The 19,828-nt window shown below is 41.8% G+C and overlaps 2 protein-coding genes across 2 annotated transcripts; both read left to right on the top strand.

Annotated features, from left to right (window-relative positions):
• The first annotated feature begins 8,556 nt into the window (after positions 1-8,556).
• On the top strand, positions 8,557-13,346 carry LOC123149673 (uncharacterized). The gene is made up of 7 exons (XM_044569381.1): positions 8,557-8,926; positions 10,153-10,210; positions 10,908-10,988; positions 11,093-11,128; positions 11,524-11,763; positions 11,850-11,988; positions 12,543-13,346. Exons 1-7 carry the CDS (start codon positions 8,748-8,750, stop codon positions 13,019-13,021), a joined length of 1,212 nt encoding a protein of 403 aa, XP_044425316.1. The 5' UTR covers positions 8,557-8,747; the 3' UTR covers positions 13,022-13,346.
• Positions 13,347-16,823: 3,477 nt separating this feature from the next.
• Positions 16,824-17,513, top strand: LOC123152380 (uncharacterized). Its single transcript, XM_044571941.1, has one exon. It carries the CDS (start codon positions 16,932-16,934, stop codon positions 17,220-17,222), a length of 291 nt encoding a protein of 96 aa, XP_044427876.1. The 5' UTR covers positions 16,824-16,931; the 3' UTR covers positions 17,223-17,513.
• The last annotated feature ends 2,315 nt before the right edge of the window (positions 17,514-19,828 follow it).

Here is a 19,828-nt window from a genome sequence, read left to right as displayed (position 1 = left end):
GAAATCAAAGAGCTCAAGGCCCAAGTCACTTCTTTGAAGAAAGACTTGGAAAAGAGTCATGAAGGGAAATTCACACTCAACAATATCTTGAGTGTGCAAAAATCCCCCAATGACAAAGGTGGACTTGGATTCAACTCCAAGAAGAAGAAGTCGAAGATGAACAAAAAGAAGGGCCAAGAACAAGTCAAAAATTCGGCCAAGATTGTTTGCTTCAAGTGCAAAGTAGAAGGGCATCATGTTAGATCTTGCCCATTGAAGAAGAAGAAGGCCATTAGTGACAAGCAACAAGGGAAGCGGCCACAAGTTCGATCTCATGCTCAACCACAAGTTGAAGAAAGTCCTCTTCCCAAGAATCCTCAAGCTAATGCTTCTTAAGTTGAGAAATCAAGTCAGAAGAAAGTGAAGAGTAGACGTTGCTACTTATGTCGTGAGAAAGGCCACCTCACCTCTTCATGCACTAGTGGTAACTTATCCAACCCAATTATTATTAATGATATCTATTCTCTTGGGAAGGATAAGGTTGGCAATGTGTTTGCCAAAGTTGTTGGTACTCAAAGTGGTGTCAAGAAGAGAACCATTTGGGTAGCCATGCCTATTGTGACTAACCTCTTAGGACCCAACTTGGTTGGGGACCAACAAGCTCAAACTTGATCAATAGGTGTCGTTGGAGGGCATTGGAGACTTGGCTACTTTATGAAGAATTAAGGGGACTTCATCATTCTAATTGTCTCAAGCCAAGTTATTCGAATTATCAAGTTTCTATCTTATATCCAATCTTTCTCCATGCGGTAACTCGTGTTTAAAGTGTTTACATTGATAGTTACTTACCCCTTTGCATGTTTGGTTTTGTTCCTTGCATGTGTTTGTATATGTTGTGCTTCCAACTTGATTATCTTGAGCAATCAAGTATGTGTGTGTTGGTTTGCACATCATGTACGTGTGTGTCATGCATTGAGCCTTTTGCATCTTGTTCTTTTCTTAGTTGGCTCTTGTGAGAGATTAATGGAATATCCCATTATGGGGGAGTGATGTGCTTTATGCACCTCACAATCCTATACATGTGTGTACATGAGTAATACCATGTAGTATTGATATTTCAAGATTATCTAGTCGCTATGTGGTATGTCTTCTCATGAGAAATTCAAATTCTATATTGTCCATTAATTATCTCGTGTTGGATCATTATTTTGCCTCTTGTTTATCTTTAATTGGTATCACATTATGGGGGAGTAATATGCTATGTGTATATTACTAGCCTAGAAAATGTGTACATTTGAGATATTGTCACCTAGAATTGATATTATAAATTATCTTGTTCCTAGGTGGCATGTTAGCTCTACAAGTTGCAATTTGCTTTTTGTTTGGTGTGAAGATGATGTCGGATATCCTTGTTATCTACCACCGGGAATTATTTCCAAATACTTCTTGTCTTTTGACAATTGATACTCACTTATGTGTGGTAGAAATTATTGATCATCTTTACATTGGCCTTTACTTTTATTTGCTTTATCTCTTGCCTAGGATTGTGTCAACTCCCATTGTATTCCATACGACTTGTGGATCTTGTTAATTTCTTGACCTTGTCTAGTGTTTTCTAGATATAGTGAAAGTGGTGATCCCATCTCGTGCATTTTGTATTCAAATGCAAATTCTCTATAATGCACTAGTCTTGGGCGAGCTATCCTATTCTCTATAAAACACTCATATTGTGATCCTTATCAAGTGTATGTTTGTGGAAGGCAAGCCGTTTCTTTTTGGTGCTTTGTGCCATCATGAAACTTTCTAGAGGGCTTGGTTTGTTTGGAACCATTCTCTCTTTTGGGAGTTTGACATCTTTCTTTTTGAGTGTATCAATGGATATCCTCCAAGTGATGATTTATTCATTTGGTATCTTTTCTATGCTTGGTATTTCTTTGTCATTTGGTATCGGTTCTTGAAAGTCTTGAGCTTGCATATTAACTTCGTGTAGTATCTTTGGCATGCTTTCTTTCTTTGACCCAATATATAGGGGTAACTCCACCAAGTCTCAAATTGGATGAGATGTGCATGAAATTCATTTTCGTTTCTATATTGACATTTTTATGTGGAGTTTGTCCTATGTATTGTTGGTTCTCTAACTCTTTGGTCCCAATGAGTTTGGGTACCATTTTGTTTGTGTTGTTGTTCTAGGAACAATTGGAGATGCATTGGACGCTCGGCTGACTCGCAAGGAAGGTGGTGTCATCATGTACTTATTGGAGTCAAGCTAGGATGATCAATGAACTACTATCTACCTTTAATTGGTATCTACTACATCCTTCCAATGATATCTCAGTAACAAGTATCTCTTCATGCATTCTTCCTTGCTTTCAACCTTGTGTAGGTTGTATCATGGCATGTTATACATTCTTTCTTGTGATACTTGTTTCCTTTCTCAAAGCATCCCAACAATGATGTCTTGTTGCTAGTTGTGATGTCTTTGATGTTCGTGTGGTTGGAATTCATTTATATACAATAAGACCATATCTAGCCATATGCTATGCTCTCAAGCAAATATCTTATTGGTATATGTATGACTTCCTTTTGGATATCTTGTTCCTTCGTGTTGTAACTATTTCGGGTGTACATCCTTCTTTGTAGATATATATATCATCATGATTTCGTCTACCTAGAATCTTATACACTTGAGAGAAGTTGCATATCTAGATGATATCCTTTCTTTCACGTCCACCTTGTCTTTCTTATGTTATTTCTTTGGTGGCTCCGTGAAAGCTTTTGCCTTGAGTGCGTGTCTTCTATCGTTGCATCTTGATGCGCTCTTGTGTGGTGAAGATTATTTTCCTCTTGCTTATCTTTACGAGGTTTTTGCCATCTTAATTGGCATCCCTCGTCTTGATGCGCGTTTCATCTTCTATCTTCACCGTGGGTTCTCACAAGCATAGGTTCTCTATATGCTTATTAGTAAGCTTATGAACCCATTTGCTAGTTGTGTGTGGGAATGATAGGCCTTGCACCGTGTGCCTCATTCTTTGAAGACTTTATTGATGCTTAATGCTCTTGTGTACATTAGTCTTCTCAAGTGCATTGCCTTGACTCACACACATCTTTTTGGTTGAGCCCACTCTTAATTTGCCTCTCTTACTTGTTGCTCAACCATGTGTTTGTTGCAAGTACTAGGCTTAATTTCCTATATGCTCTCTTGCACTTGTTGTAAGTTTCTATTCATTTTGGGGGAGCTATGATCCTATTTTGTGCACTTTGTATCCAAATACAAAAATTCTTGATGTGCACAAATCATGGGGAGCTTCTCTAGTTTCTTTAGAACACTACTCCGCTCTTATCATAATATCCTTTATTCATGTGGCTCGTAGGATCATTGGCCTAGTTGGTTCAATTAGTATCTTTTGATAGCTTGCTTCAATTGGTATCTTTTGATTGTTTGATTGCTTGTTTCTCTCTTTGTTTATGTCTTTGTGGCATATCTTCCTCTTGCAATCTTTGGGCCTCAATAGTTTATCTTCCTCCAAGTATTTACCGTTGGATATGTGTATTGCATTCCACTCTCTTGTTGAGAAATACACAATTTATGGAGGACCACATTTTATATTGGCCTTCTAAGCTTTTAGCCCATTTTGGCAATCGATGCCAATGGGGGAGAAGTTTCAGAGAGTTTTGTGGAGAAGTTTAGAGAGTTGTCTCTTCTGGTTTTGGTTTGTTCCTAAGCATACCATCTCCTACGCATGCATTATTGGTTGTTGCATTGCATGGTGATGCATAATTCCTTATATAAACTCTCTTGAAAGTGATTGTCATCAATTACCAAAATGGGGGAGATTGAAAGGACATGCGGTGCCCCCATGTGTGGTTTTGGTAATTGATGACATTCTCTATGGACTAATGCTTGCATTGAGTTATATTTGAAGGATTTTTCCATAGGCATTTCTTGAAGTCCATGTGTTGGTTTCAAGGAGTTTATGGGTTGACCAAGGTGCTATTAAGGAATTATCCAAAGATTGGTCATGTGAGTGTTGAGCTTATTGCAATCATGTCTTGAAGAAGAATGTTGTGTGATCATTGATGTTTACCTTCAAGACATCATCCAAACAAAGAGAGTTGGAAAGATTCAAGGTTGATCAAGACTAAGTCAAGAGTGAATCAAGTTGATCAACTCACAAAGAGTAGAAGATGTACCGAGAGGGATCAAGTGATCCCATGGTATGGTAAGCATTGTCCATTGCACTTTGTGTACTAACCCATGGTCTATGTGAGAGTCTATGTGGGGTTAGGTACGTGTACATGGGCTTGCGTCAAGAGGATGATATCATACAACCCATGGGAAGGAAGACATCAAGTGGTGATCGTCATCAAGATTGCCGTGTGCAAGTTCAAGTGGAGAATCACGAAGAGATCAAGTGCTTGAAGCTTGCCATCCATTGTGGTGTCAATGGACTTGTGAAGATGTGCCGAAGAGTGGTTCACCCATACTGGAGCATGGGGGGAGCAATCATCTAGTCTCCATCGACCCAACACAATCAAGAAAGGTGGTCCATCTTGAGGAGGACAAGATCGTCATCATCTAGCTCAAGTGGATCATGTGCAAGGAAAAGGTTTGCCCTTGATAGGTTTTCTATTTTACCGGTCTCATGGTGGTAGTTGGGAGACCAGGTTATAGGATCGATAGCCATACTATCAAGGGGGGCTCTCAAGTGAGTAGCTTGATCGTATCGTTTGTCGAGAGCTCAAACCATTGCATCCTTGCATCATGTTTCTTGGTTCTTGTTTGGTTCTCTTTGTGAGTCTTAGAGCTTATGGTCATCTTGATGACAAGCTTGAGTTCATCGAAAACAGAGTTTGCATGCGTCTTCTATGATGTTTTCGGTGTTGGAGGTTTTACCGGTCTTATCCGAGGAAGGGTTCTCACCTTTTCCTTTTGGTCCTTTTCTCATTTGCTTCTTATTGGTATTTCTATCAAGATTGTGTTAGCCCTTGTCGCTAGCTTTCCAACAAACTTGGTTTCATCGAATTCGGAGTCCGTTTGCAAAAGTTGTGGCAGTTTTGGTGTTCTAAAAAGGCTGCAGCAGTACTACCGCGAATTGGAGCGGATGTAATTTTTTACTACCGCGGCTCCTACAACGGTAGTACCGCTCCGGACCAAAAACTCGTCCCAAGTCCTGTGGTGGTAGGCCCGGATGTATTTTTAGTACCGTTCGCTAGCAGTAGTACCGCTACCCTTTGCGGTAGTACCGCGATCCCTAGCGGTAGTACCGTGAGGATGAGCGGTAGTACCGCTCCGGCGGTTCTACTGGCCTTTTGCCTCCTCGCTGTTGTTTTTCAAAGGGGTACTACCGCCCTAGCGGTAGTACCGCGCCTTGGAGCGGTAGTACCGCTCTGTGCGGGCTGTGAGTATAACGGTTGGATTTTTCCCCACCTATAAAAAGGGGTCTTCTTCCCCAATGAACCTTATCCTTTGAGCTCGTGTTCTTCCCCCATTGTTGACCTTCTTCGAGCTTGCTAACTCTCAATCCCTCCATGGATTCTTGCTAATTTTTGAGGGAAAAGAGAGAGGAGATCTAGATCCACATTTTCACCAATCACTTTCTCCTCTAGGTGAGGGGAACCCCTTGGATCTAGATCTTGGAGTTCTTGGTGTTCTCCTTCTTGTTCTTCCTCTCATTTTTCTCCCTAGCATTAGTTGCTTCGGTGGGATTTGAGAGAGAAGGACTTGGGCACTCCGTGTGCCCTTGCCATTGCATTTGGTGCATCACTTTGAGTTCTCCACGTGATACGTGAAAGTTACAAGTTGAGAAGCTTATTACTCTTGGGGGCTTGGTACCTTTGAGCTTGTTCCTCTTGGGTGCTTGGGTGCCCTAGATGGTTGGTGGTGTTCGGTGCTCAATCATTATGGTGTAAAGCTCCGGGCAAGCGTCGGGGTCTCGAATTAGGTTGTGGAGATCGCCCCGAGCAATTTGACGGGTACCGGTGTCCGCCCCCAAGGGTTACCAAAGTGTATGGGTTCGGTGACCACCCCTAAGGGTTGCCATTTGTACGGGTTCGGTGACCGCCCTCAAGGGTCCCTTAGTGGAATCACGGCATCTTGCATTATGTGAGGGCGTGAGGAGATTACGGTGGCCCTAGTGGCTTCTTGGGGAACATTGTGCCTCCACACCGCTCCAAACGGAGATTAGTATCCGCAAGGGTGTGAACTTTGGGATACATCGTCGTCAACGCGTGCCTCGGTTATCTCTTACCCGAACCCTTTACTTATGCACTTTACTTTGTGATAGCCATATTGTTTCTTATCATATATCTTGCTATTAGATAGTTGTTTATCTTTCTTAGTATAAGTTGTTGGTGCACATAGGTGAGCCTAGTTGTTGTAGGTTTTGTTTTTAACAAATTAACCGCTAGGTTTATTCCGCTTTTGTTCTAGCCTTAACCGTAATTATTTTAAAGCGCTTATTCACCCCCCCTCTAGGCGACATCCTCGATCTTTCAAAGCCGATGGTTGACTTGCAACCTAGGCAACTACAAAAAATGTACGACGAGTCCCAGTTCCGAGTCGATGATTGACTTGCAATTGGGCCCCAAACATATGCCCCCTAATTGCGAGTCGATGGTTGACTTGCAACTGGCCCCCTGCAAACATACGCCTCCCTAGTTGCAATTCGATGGTTGACATGCAACCGGGGCCACTACAGATCCTAGTTGCAAGTTGATGGTTGACTTGCAACTGGCCTCCTACAAACATACGTCCCCTTTGTTGTGAGTCGATAGTTGACTTGCAACTATGCCCCTACAAACATACTTCCCCCTAGTTGCGAGTCGATGGTTGACTTGCAACTGGGGCAACCACAAAAAAATACGACGCGTCCCACTTGCGAGTCGATTACTGACTTGCAGCTGGGGCCAGTACAAACATATGTCCCCCCTAGTTCTGAGTGGATGGCTGACTTGCAACTGGGGAAAATACACAAAAGTACAACGCGTCCTAGTTGCAAGTCGATGTTGAAAAATAATAATAAATTTTAAAAATCTTCATGAGTTTGAAAAAGTGTTCAATTTTTTTTTAAAAAATGACGGATTCTAATTAGTGTTCACACACTTCAAAAAATATCTTGTACAAAAATATTTTGGATTAAAAGTGGAAAACGAGAAGAAAAAGAAAAAAGAAAATAACAAAAAAGAAAAAGATAGAAACGTTAGTACAAAATTATCCCCAAAAGAGAAAAAAAATGCAGCTCAAAATGACAGTGTGGCCACGGACACACAAAAAAAAAGAAAAAAAAGGAGGAATAAACAAAAGGAAATGGGCTAGCGCATAAATGGATAAGCCCATGCACAAAACACGTAGTAGCAAAAAAATTCATGACCGTAGAACATAGGGACAATCCCATGTGTGTAGACACGCATAGATAATTCTTACAAAAAATTCAAAAAATATTATGCCCGCATGACAAAAAAATATTCGTGACTTTGAAAATATATTTCTTGCGGATCTCGACTGCAAATGTTGTGCCCGCATGAAAAACACACACAAACAAATACCAAAAAATTGAAAAAAAAAGAATCAACAATGCCACTCCTCGTAAAAAGAAACACAAAAATCAAAATAAAAAGATAAGAATGTAAGAAAAAGGGGAATGTGAGAGTGAGAAGATAGTGGTGGATAGGAGCAGAAGGTGCAGGAGATTTAGGATTGACTCAATTTCTAATAAACAATCAAGAATTTAAAATAAAAAGGCTCAGGATAAACAAATGATAAAAAAGAAAAATAACACAAAAAGGCCCAGACCTGAAAAAAAGCAGAACAAAGGCAGCGGGGGCACCATCGGATTTGACAAGATAAAAAAACAAGCCCATATGCCCACGAAGGCTGACCACTGCGTGTGATTGGAAAAACAGGCTAGAGGGACACTAGCGACGGGAAACACATCGACAACACAAACGAAAAGAACTTTGCACGAATCTTACAGCTCCTTTATCATGTGGTGGACAAGTTAGATGTGACATAACTAAAAAACATCTAGATGTGAGTTAGTAAATCCGTAAGAATATATCTACCTTGGTTCTCATCCATGCCTAGATGATCAACCCTTAATTTGACTAACAAATGGTTCTTTTCATGTTATGTGAGTAGCCTGTTGGCGACACATAATAGAGTAACTATAGCAGCCTTGGCTCCGTGCAAGGGATGTAGTTGACCGATTCATGTTCGTGTTCATCATTTTTATTTCGTTGCAACGCACAGACATGTGTGCTAGCCCCATGGCCCCATTCAAATAGGCCCTCCTATTTTTTTAGAATATTTTTTTGACAGGCCCTCCTACATTAAACAATATTCGAATTGTATTTCTACGTGCACGGGCTACGTACGCATTCCTCATCTTTATCCTACGAGCCGCGTAGGATAGCTTTGACCCATCACCACGAAAATCATTTCTTTAACAAACGCGCCGACGAGAAACCCAATGCCGCACTCGTGCGGAAACCGCAAAAAAAGGAGGCACGGAAGCTCACGGAAACGCAAAAAAGAAAGAAAGAAATAAATCCGCGACGAACCAAATGCCAAAGCGACCCATCTCCTCCCTCCCTTCCGATCTCCATCTCCATCTCCATCCTCCGTTCCTATCCCCGTCTCCGCTAGTCCCCCTTCCGAGCGAGACAGCAGCGCAAACCCTCCCTCCCTCCCTCCCCCACCCGCCGCAGCCTCGATTCGCCGCCTAGGTCCGTCCGGCGAGGGAGGGCGGGAGGAGCGGCGGCTGGCGGCCATGTGGCCCGGCTGCGGCGGCCGCTTCTACTGGGCGCCCGCGCCGCCGTCCGGGGCGCGGGGCGTCGTGGTCGTGTTCGCGTGGGTGTGGAGCGACGAGGCGCAGCTGCGCCCGTTCGTCGAGCTCTACGCCTCGCTCGGCTGGCGCTGCCTCGTCTGCCACCCCGACCTCGTGTCGCTGTGAGTGGCGCCGCTTCCCCCATCCTCCCGCTCTCGCTCCCTGCCACTTGTTGCTTGTGCTAGCCGTTAAATCCGGGAGATCTGTTGCTCGTCTGGGCTCGTAGAAGTGGCCGCCTGTAGCTCTGCGGCCTCACGGAGTGGAATCATAGCTGCGGTTAGGTTTAATTTTAGAGATTCTTAGATTGTTCACTGATGTTGTAGCTGCGGTTAGGTTTAATTTTGGAGATTCTGAGATTGGTCACTGGTTTTGTTGTAGCTGCGGTTAGGCTTGATTTGAGATTGGTCGCCAATTTTGTGTCTGCCCGAATTATCGGGGACTAGGCTTTATCCTTCAGGTTTAGCTTGTCATGAAAATTTCTCTGGAGTTCAATTAGTTGATGGGTAGTGTTCGATCGGTCACTCGATTCATCACTGCGTGTTGCTAGTTCTCTTAGTTCGAGAATCTCTGTAACTGTGCAATTCATACTCTTCTATATTCTGCATGGTTTATATTGTCGCTTTGTGCGCTTTTAGGTAAATATACCTACGTACCTGCAGTGTGCGAGTGGTTAGCGTCTTAGCGATCTTGCGTGTTCGGGGTTTGGTTATGCTTTGAGATTTGGTAAAGCTATATTTATTGGACGATAATGGAAGGTTTTGCATTGTGGTACTTGCATTTTTGTGCAATTGAGGATGCGAAAAATTGAAGGAATCAATTTTAGTAAGTAAAAATGAAACACACGAAAATTGAACCTTCTGAAACTACTAGTATGTTGAACTAGCAAAAGGAGCTAAAGTAACATATGGATTGCTTCAATATGTTAAGAATGTTTGGTACATCCATCCAGAGTTTTGTTACCTGAACACAGTTTGTGCATCTGCAAGCTTGGTAGTCATTTATGTAGTTTGTGCAGAGACCGCAGAGTAATTTTATTGAATAGCATTACCAAATTAAGTGCATCAAATCAGATGTTGCTCGAGGTAGAGGGTTTTATCAGCATCATCTGTTGCTGGTAGAGCTATAGGCTTCATTCAGCAGGGTATTTCACCTAAAATGACACTTGAGTGAGTATCATTGTAACACTAGGTCACTAGCGATGGAGTTCCTTGCATCGTGCTTCTGCTATCAACTTATCTTATACTTGAAGGGCTATGGTGTAAACTTGCATATGGGGTCTTCTGCAGTCTGCACCCTTAGGTTCCTATTTACACCTAATGGCACTATACTGATTCTTTTCTTCTTCCAGGTATCTCTCTGAGAAAGCGGCAACATTGGCATGTGGTGTTATTAGTGAGCTGGCAAAGGTACATTTTTTTCTTGGTTGTTGTACTCCACAAATACCACGTTGTATAGTAAGCATTGATAACTCTATTGTTCAAATGAAGAAAGTAATACTCCCTCCGTCCGGAAATACTTGTCGTAGAAATGGATATATACATCCATATCCATATCCATTTCTCCGACAAGTATTTCTGGACGGAGGGAGTAAGTAACTATGTTCCTTATTGTTTTAGTCAATGATCATATTGTATTTAGCCTACTCCAGCACTGATACTATTTTGTACTCCCTCCGTAAACAAATATAAGAGCGTTTAGATCACTAAAAGTAGTGATCTAAACGCTCTTATATTTCTTTACAGAGTGAGTAATACACATGGGACTGTTTCTCTTTTTGCTCCTTAATCATCCAAATGATTTATATATATATAAATGTATAGATGTAAGAACCCCTGGCAGACCACATTAATTTAGAGTTTGACCCTTCACCTCTTTCCATTTATTTTATACTTTCCGTCCATGCGGCAACCTCTACATAATCTTCTTGCTGATTTAGAGTCTGAAATATTTGCATGTTGACATACTATAAACTTTCTGTATTGTTTAGAAGAATGCATATAAGCTCTCGTGGGATGGGACTTCTGTTTACTATCTTTCCTCTTGGTTGCAGTTAATTATTTTATAATTTTTGTTTTTTAACTATGTGAAATGCTGGTGTTTCAGGAATTGAAAGTAAAGCCATTGCCAACTGTGCTTGCTTCTTTTTCTGGTGGCTCAAAGGGATGCATGTACAAGGTTATTCAGGTGCATGCTTGTTCGGTTCTTCCTTTTGCCACCTCATCGTACCTATCATCTATTTGCCTTTACCCTTTCACAGTTTGAATGACTAAATTTGATTTGTTTCACAGTTACTAGACGGAAGATGTGAAGGAGATGCAATGATGGTATGTTATTTCCATCTTTTCTCTTCTCCTGAAGTTTACATATACATTTCTCTTTGTTGCAAGGATAATGGGAACCTATTTCAAAACCACATCTATGTCAATTGTGAAGTGTATATACTAGGTTTTGTTTTCTTCCATTTGCATGTACTGTGTAGTAATTTGCTCATTCTGTTGAAGTTGTTTTCTACATCATTGTCATTATGTTCTGACTAGGCATATTTTCAGTTGCCTATATTCAATCTCTTGTACATACTTGGAAGTCTCTCAACATCATTCTATGTTTAAGTCCTCATTTTCTTTGCCATTGTCATCATGTTTTGACTTGGCATATTATCAGCTGTGGATTTGTTGGCAAACATGTTAGACATTATTGATGTAAATTTTCCATTATGTAGAAGGACTATCGGTTAGTTAGAAATTGTATCTCTGGCCAAATTTATGACTCTGGCCCAGTGGATTTTGTGAGCGATGTGGGCACACAGTTTCTTCAAAATCCTGTGATTGGCACTTCATCTCAACCATCCATGCTACGTTCCTTCATGGCAAAGGCTCTGGCGTCTGGAATGGATACTCTCTTCCCAAGCAGAATTGAAGCTCAGCGTGCAGAATATTGGCACACGCTATACTCATCAGCAGTAAGTCTGGTCTGCCTTTGTGATTTCTGCAAATCATCTTCAGTTCTTCACTAGCCACACCAATTAACTTTTAACTGTTCATCCAGGGGTTGGGTTCAGTTCTTATATTTTGCTCGGAAGGTGATGATCTTGCTCCATGCCATGTTGTCTGTGGTTTCGCCAGGCGTTTGGTCGAACTAGGCACAGATGTTAAAGTAATCAAATGGAGTGATTCCCCTCATACTGGTACGCCTTCATTTTATCTTCAGTGTCTGGTTTTATTAGATAGGATTACCGAGTACTAACTTAAAATGTGAAATATATTACTAATAGAAACATGTATTTGCACAATTACTGTCATGGCGGTTTCCATTCCAAGACCTTGCATTCATATCATATTTGGATTTGTTAATTGCGGTAAGATTGTCTGACGGATATGAAAACAACTTCATGTCTATACGTTTAGGTCCTAGAGACCTAGATCACAGTAGAAGACAATGGATCAAGCATTTGCATCATCTTGCCTAACAATATTTTCCATCCATTTTAGAATTTCTAATTTATCGAAGAAGATAATACGAAGCTCAAGTGTTTGATCTGACTATTTGATTGAACGTTTATACTCTTTGTCATGAGGGCAAATACAATATTATATCAGAATTTAATATCGCAAAGCTACATATTTGGTTATTTATGTTAAGTTCCATCATTTAAAAATCCTTGATATCTTCTTCTCTGCTGGGAGTCATCATTGCAGATTTCATTCACAGCCAATTATTTTTTATATATATATCCTGCAGGCCATTACAAGTTGCATGAAGTGGAATACAGAACTGCTGTAGATGATATACTGAAGAAAGCTCTTGTCACCTTCTGCCACAGAAGCCAGCTGAAGGGCACTAGTGCATGGGATCAGGAGTACAAGATAGCACACTGTGTGTGCAATCTACACAATGTGGCTGCCAATTCAAATGAGAGCCTGAGAAGGGTAGCCAACAGTCCCAGCGACCATTTCTTCTTGCCAAGTTCAAAGGACCATCATGATTCTAGGGAACCAGATTCTCTGATTGAGGAGCAGAAACGGTCACTACCCTATCCAGCCAGGATGGAGCCTCAAGGAGTCCTTGGCCAAATTATGTTTGATGTTTGTGTTCCGAAAAATGTTGAAGGATGGGACATCAAGCCAACAGTGTCTCCGAATGGACGACCAACATTGGCTTCTGCACGGCAACTGGGTCCGTTCAATCCCATCAAGTACCTCCGCCGTTCAAGGCTATAGTTTGTGTTTGCTGCAAAGAAGAGTTTTGTGTATATAATGGAGGCAATATGTTAAATACCGATTATGAGCAAGCTTTCACCTATGTAAGTTCCCTCAATATTCAACTTATTAGCTGTTTCTTTTTATGCCTTTTGGCGAGAGGATGTACATATCCTATGTATATTTTACTGGTGTATGTTAGAAGGGAGTTGGCATAGGTTCTAGCAAAGCTGTTAAGGCGTGCTAACAATATAGGGAAGGGACCGCAGTATTATTTCCTTGTAAGTTTATTTTGTGTCTAATATGACCTAAGCTAACTATCGGGAGAACCATATTTTCTTTTGAACCTTTGCTGCTGCTTAGCGTTTCACTGTTATTATCGCTGTCCCATAAAGAACTTTGTGGTCTATTCATTATTAATGTGCTCTTGGTACTTAGATGTTTCTTTCATATCTTTTGACTCAGCATTTATGTTCAGTGTTGTGGTTCTACTTCACCATGTGCTATCATAGGTGTTGCTTACTGGTTCAGATGAGGATTATTTGTCCAGCGACGGCACTTCCGTATCTCTTTTGTCTGTTAATGACATGATCTTGAAGATAATTTTGCTAATTTAAGAATCTGTAAAACTCATTCGGTCCTTGCTCACTCTTTTATTTGTTGGAAGGGCTAAATTATTCGATGCTTAACAACTTTTTTGACCTTTGAGATCGTCTTATGGAGTACTACTACTCTTGACTGTCCGGTTTCCTCGAAAGCAACCCACTCTCTATGCCGAAGTTACAGGAACTTGCGACCATTTTTCTCGAGCTCTAGTTCCTTCTGTATCTTTTTGCTATGTTTTCCACCGAGTTTCCAATGGATATGTCAGGTACGTATCTACTTTAGAAAATCGAATTCTTCAGGAACATTCAAGCCTGGAAATTAGGCTATGCAGGCAGAGCCTTTTTGACTTAGCTGCTTGGGGCATTTTGTTGCATGTTCTTTCCTGGAAAAACGGAAAGAGATTTTTGACCACTCTGCATGTCCCACAACAGTTGTCCAGACCGAATATAAACTTTGGTATAACTAACGCTGGCAGCACATGGTTGCTCAGTCAGCCAGTCTCGATCGGAGAGGCTCTGCTTGCCCTGGCTGAAATTCTCTTTCAGCGCGTACTCCGTACTTAGATGACTGGAGTAGACAAGTACATAGGTATATACAATTCTGAAGTTTTAAGGAGGATTTCATGTTATTCAACAAAGATTTTTATGCGTTGTCTTCTGAATGAGATCTACAAATGCACTAAGCTGCCAGATGTCTTTTCTAATGGGGTGCGAAATCATGTCATTTGACCCATTCTGTCTTTTGACGAATAACAGAGGAACCCTCGTAGCTTAAGTCTGCAGTAAAATCTTCAGTTCAGTTTCTGAAATTTCAAATGCCCCCCAAGTTCTGTCACATCAGCCTATCACCACGGTTTTCCTCCTCGGTAGGCACAAGGATAAATCCTTTTCTTTACAGCGACGAGTAAGTTTTTTTCGAAACGGAGGCAAAAGATTTGCCTTATCGATTAATTAAGAAGGGAGTTGCCCAGTTAATTTTCGAAAAATCGGATGAAAACCGATACAAACAACCAAAGTCACGGATAAGTGAATTAGTCTACCACGACAATTTTCTTGCTTTGTAGGTACAAGGATAAATGCTTATCTTTACATCGACGAATAGGTAAGTTACTGAATTGTACTGCGTGTGTTTATCATTCTGGCGATTATAGCCAGCTAGGCACGCATCACATCCTATACAAGCATAAACAACTGACACTTTGCGTTGCAATCGCTGATCCACGAATGCCTCGGAAAGCCTACCAAAAGAATACGATTCTTCGTTAATCAATGGGTATTCTGCGTCTTTTCAAACAAAGAATCTCGGCGTTTTGAGGCTTCTGATGGATTGGTGCAATCACTTTCCTTAGACTACTCCCATCATTTTCCCTAATAACGTAAGATATTGTCCTACGACCACTAGGCCAGTGAATATTTTGTAGACGAGGGCTTAAAGGAAAAGCATATATAGATTCACCGAAGAACAAAGCGCAGATAACGATGACCATGCAATATTAGTCCCAGGGGTAACCTGTGTTGAAATAGGCACTGAAGATAAGTTGGGGCTAAGTGGTTTCAGGAAGAGCTGAACCATATGGCTCACAGGAACGTTTTTTTCTTTTGCCTTTGTTTCTTGAAATCGTAAGAACAATATAATTGCAAGCAAATTTTGGTCACTCAGAAAATGAAAACAAAAGATGGAGATATTAATATATCTAACAAAAAAAGAGAGTGTCTCTCGTGTCTAGCTTCTCTTGCGATGCAAGAGTAATACTGATCATGTATGCATCCTCGACGTCTTGACAAGCTCTTGATATCATGTTGTCATAAATATTTGGTTAGTTAGTATCTTCTTGATACTTACATATTAGTACTTTTTATTATATGCATATAATTCAGACGAGAAAGACTATCTTCTCGGGGAAGACATGAGCTATGAATTTTTCATAACCTATCATGAGCCGCCTTAGGGCTTAGATAAGTGGATTGCCTAAAATATTTGAGGCTGCTAATCATTAAATTTAAAGTTTGGTCTCCAGCTGCCACCTATAGCTCAACTATGCTTCTAGGTTTTATGACTTTTTTTTGCAGGGGATGGCATGGTTGGTTCAAAGCTATAACTTTGCCAAAAAGCCAAGTTGTGAGTAGTAAAGTGTGGCAACACATAACTATGACAACCAATCAAACACTCACCTGAAATTTCGGCGCGGCCATCCTTACACGTGATAATTTAGCTAGGAAACAAGCAACCTCTTTCTATGGGCATTTTTCGCAACAAAAAAATACTTATCACAAAACCATGTCCGTGTCCTTCTCCGAGAAAATACTCACTTCGTTTCTAAATATAAGATTTTTTTATATTCTAATACAGACCACATACAAATGTATAAAGACATATTTTAGAGTATAGATTCACCCATTTTGCTTCATATATAGTCTGTATTAAAATCTCTAAAATAATTTATATTTAGGAACGGAGGGAGTATTATCAATTAACCTTTGAAGTGTTGTAACAAGTACTCCCTCCGTCCCACAACACAAGACGTTTTCGTAAGCTATGAGGGGGTACTTTCTTAAAACAAGTACGTAGACGCAAAAAGTTTTCTTTTACATTACCGATTGAGGATTGAAAATGGTTTAGCCAAGGAAGTCGAAGTCTTCAACTCTTATATTTCAGATGTTTGTAGCCCCATCAAACTGGGAATCCCAAAAAGTGTAGCCAACGTCCAAGTCTGCTTGCTATATTTTTTGGGTTTTTGGCAAGTGTTCCGTCGATTCTCAACATTTGATCATACAACCCCCTTTGTGCTCTACATTTCCAGGTTAATAATGTGCCACTCGCCCAACCGTTCTCTAAAGAACGAGCTTTTAAGCCACACCGCTGATTATTCCCCAGCCAAGTCCCCACTACTGACCCACTCAATTTTTAAACCCCAAATCACCAAAGCGAAACCGAAACTACTTCACAAACGATGCCTGCTGGACGATTCATGCACGATAGTTAATCCACCGGCTGCGTTGCACCTAATCCTACGCATGGATGGTCCGATTTGCAGTATCGTCCAACAATCGTCCAACAGGTATCGTGTGTATAGCAGCACTCAAGCGAAACACACTGACAAGGCGCGTCCATGGAGTTGTGACTTGTGAAAAACGTGCGGTGAATGTGCCTCAACTCTGCTCCCCGCCGTATATATAGCACCGTGCATAGCTGCTCAACATCCTCATCGCCATCAGCTCACGCTCACAGTCTCACACTCACTCACAGAGAGAAGCGGCAGCCAGGCTAGCTAGCTAGTCGACCAAAGGCTAGCAGATCGTGCCCGGCTCAGGCGGGAGGAGGATCGATGGCGTTCATGCGGTACCGCGCGCTGCCGCAGGGGGAGGTGACGGCGGAGGAGTTCTGGGCGTGGCTGGGGCAGTTCGACGCGGACCACGACGGCCGGATCAGCCGGGAGGAGCTGCAGCGCGCGCTGCGGAGCCTCAACCTGTGGTTCGCGTCGTGGAAGGCGCGGGGAGGGGTGCAGGCCGCGGACGCCAACCGCGACGGCACCGTCGGCAAGGAGGAGGCTGGCCGGCTCTTCGCCTACGCGCAGAAGCAGCTCGGCGGTAAGATCACGCAGCTCGGCTCCTACTGATCAGGCTGGGCATGATTTAATCTGCTGCTGTAACTACGATTGTGCGTATTTTTACGAATGAGATGGATGTTTGTGTTTTCGGAGTTCTGGGACAACCTTTGCCGTGGTTTCCCAAGGGTTTCCTACAGCACTGCGAACTCTGTGGAGATCTGCAGAGTTTTTAGATATGATGGACGTTTCTCCGAGCTCTGTTGATTAATTTGCTTATGTTTTGCCAGTTGAGTGTTGACAAATACGTCAGTGTATTTTCTGTATAAAATATAAATAAACGCATCCTTGTTTCAAAATAAATGAACATATGCAAGAATTTTTATTAAATTTATTTCTAATACTTGCATAATGTGATCTCAGACTGGATATATTAAAAAACCAAGACAAAACTGAGATGAAGGTTTGAGAAAACCATAACCCCTGTTTTATTTTTCATTTAACCGAGCACTCTCCATCCAGATCCAACTCTTTAGTGTATATGTGGAGTATGAGATGGATGTTTGTGTTTTCTGAGTTCTTGGGGCAACCTTTGCAGTGGTTTCCCAAGGGTTTCCTGCTTTGTGTTTTCAGCACTGTGAACTATGTGAAGATTTGCAGAGTTGTTAGAAATGTTGGATGTTTCTCCAAGCTCTGTTGATTAATTTGCTTCTGTTTTGCCTCTCGAGTTTGACAAATACGTTGGTGCATTTTCTTTATAAAATATATAAATAAACATATCCTTTGTTAGAATTTTGTCATTTCTAATACTCCCTTCATTCACAAAACATCCTATATATGTGAACGGAGGGAGTATTTGTATAATGTGACTCCAGACTGAATATTAAGAAACCACAACAACTGAGAAGAAGGACCACAACTCTTTTTTTTACAGTCAACGAGCACACTCCATCCAAGACCTATCTCTTCAGTATCAGGGCTATTGACAACGTTTCTAGCCTGTGGAGGACCATTGGTCAGATTCAACGGGGTAAAACGACTCCTGCTAATGCTATGTCACAAACGCTGACTTGGAGGTGATGCTTAATCTAGAGTATCGTAAGCCTAGTTTTGCTGGAAGTGAAATACTTCATCTGTTTCAAAATAATTGAGACCCTAGGTTTATCCTAAGGCAAATTCAGAGCGAAGACGACCAACAGGCTCCCCGCGCCACAATTTCGACAATGGCTGATGGAGGAGAGTAGGCGCATGGCTTAGCATCGCTCCGCTTCAGCACACAACTACTATGAACTCCATCCTAGCAGAGGCGCACACAGCTCGACGTCGACGTTGCAACGACGACACCATGTCCCCCCCCCCCTTTGGCAACATGGCTTTTTCGGAACGGTGAGGTGCAACGCAACAACGACCATCGCTCGCCGCAGGGATGTTGCAAGCCAGAGGTGGAGCTGCGGCGAGCTGCCTGCTCGGTGTTGTCATTATCGTTGTTGGAGGTGACCGCAACATGGAGACCCACATGTTTGCAATGTTATGCAAGTTGGAGGTAACCGCAACATGCCCCATGTTGCAAACGTTCACTAGCGTCTGGATAAGCTAACGCGGCATGTATCGGCGAGCGCAACATTGGCTTATGTTGCAAACCGATGGATCGCACGAACGGATGGCTTCTAGCGCGTGAATCCAACGGCTCAAAAGGCGGCAGGTCTTTCTAACATGTATCGTCATCCTTAACCTTGTTTCTCAGTGATTTGTACAATTGTACCATCTTGATTGTCATCCCATACTTAAAGAAACGGATTGGGCATCCAGTAAATGTAGCCAACCTCTCAAAGTGTACTTGCAATATTTTTTAGATGGACCTCGGGAGTTTCAAGACCTTCTAGCTTTTATGACATGGTTGGTTCGAAGGTATAACTATGCCAAAAAGCCAAGTTTTGAGTAGTAAAGTGTGGCAACACATAACTATGACAATCAATCAAACGCTCACCTGAAATTTCGGTGCGCCCATCCTTATACGTGATAATTTAGCTAGGAAACAAGCAACCTCTTTCTATGGGCATTTTTCGCAACAAAAAAGAACTATGTCCGTATCCTTCTCCAAGAAAATATGCTCAACTGACCTTTTTTTTGAATCACTTAATTAATCTTAAAATAAGTACGTAGATGCAAAAGGTTTGCTTTTACATTACCGATTGAGGATTGAAAAGGATTTAGCCAAGCAAGTTGAAGTGTTGAACTTATTTTTCAGATGTTTGTACTTTGTAGCCCCATCGAATTGGGCATCCCAAAAAGTGTAGCCAATGTCCAAGTATGCTTTGCTATATTTTTGGCAAGTGTTCCGTCGATTCTCAACATTTGATGATACAACCCCTTTGCTCCCCACATTTCCAGATTAACAATGTGCCACTGGCCTAACCGCTCTCTAAAGAATGAACTTCGAAGCTACGCCGCTGATTATTCCCCAGCCAAATCCCCAGTACTGACCCACTCATTTTTTAAACCCCAAATCACCCAAGTGAAACACGACGACAACTACAAGGCGCGTCCTGGAGTTGTGAAAAACGTGCGGTAACTGTTGAGGCTCCACCCCTTCGCAAAAAAAAAAAAAAAAACTGTTGAGGCTCCACCGTATATATAGCACCGTGCGCGGCCGCTCAGCATCCTCATCACCCAGCTCA

Source organism: Triticum aestivum, chromosome 7A (genome assembly GCF_018294505.1).
Source record: "Triticum aestivum cultivar Chinese Spring chromosome 7A, IWGSC CS RefSeq v2.1, whole genome shotgun sequence".
NCBI lineage: Eukaryota > Viridiplantae > Streptophyta > Magnoliopsida > Poales > Poaceae > Triticum > Triticum aestivum.
This window is presented reverse-complemented; position numbering and strand designations above follow the sequence as displayed.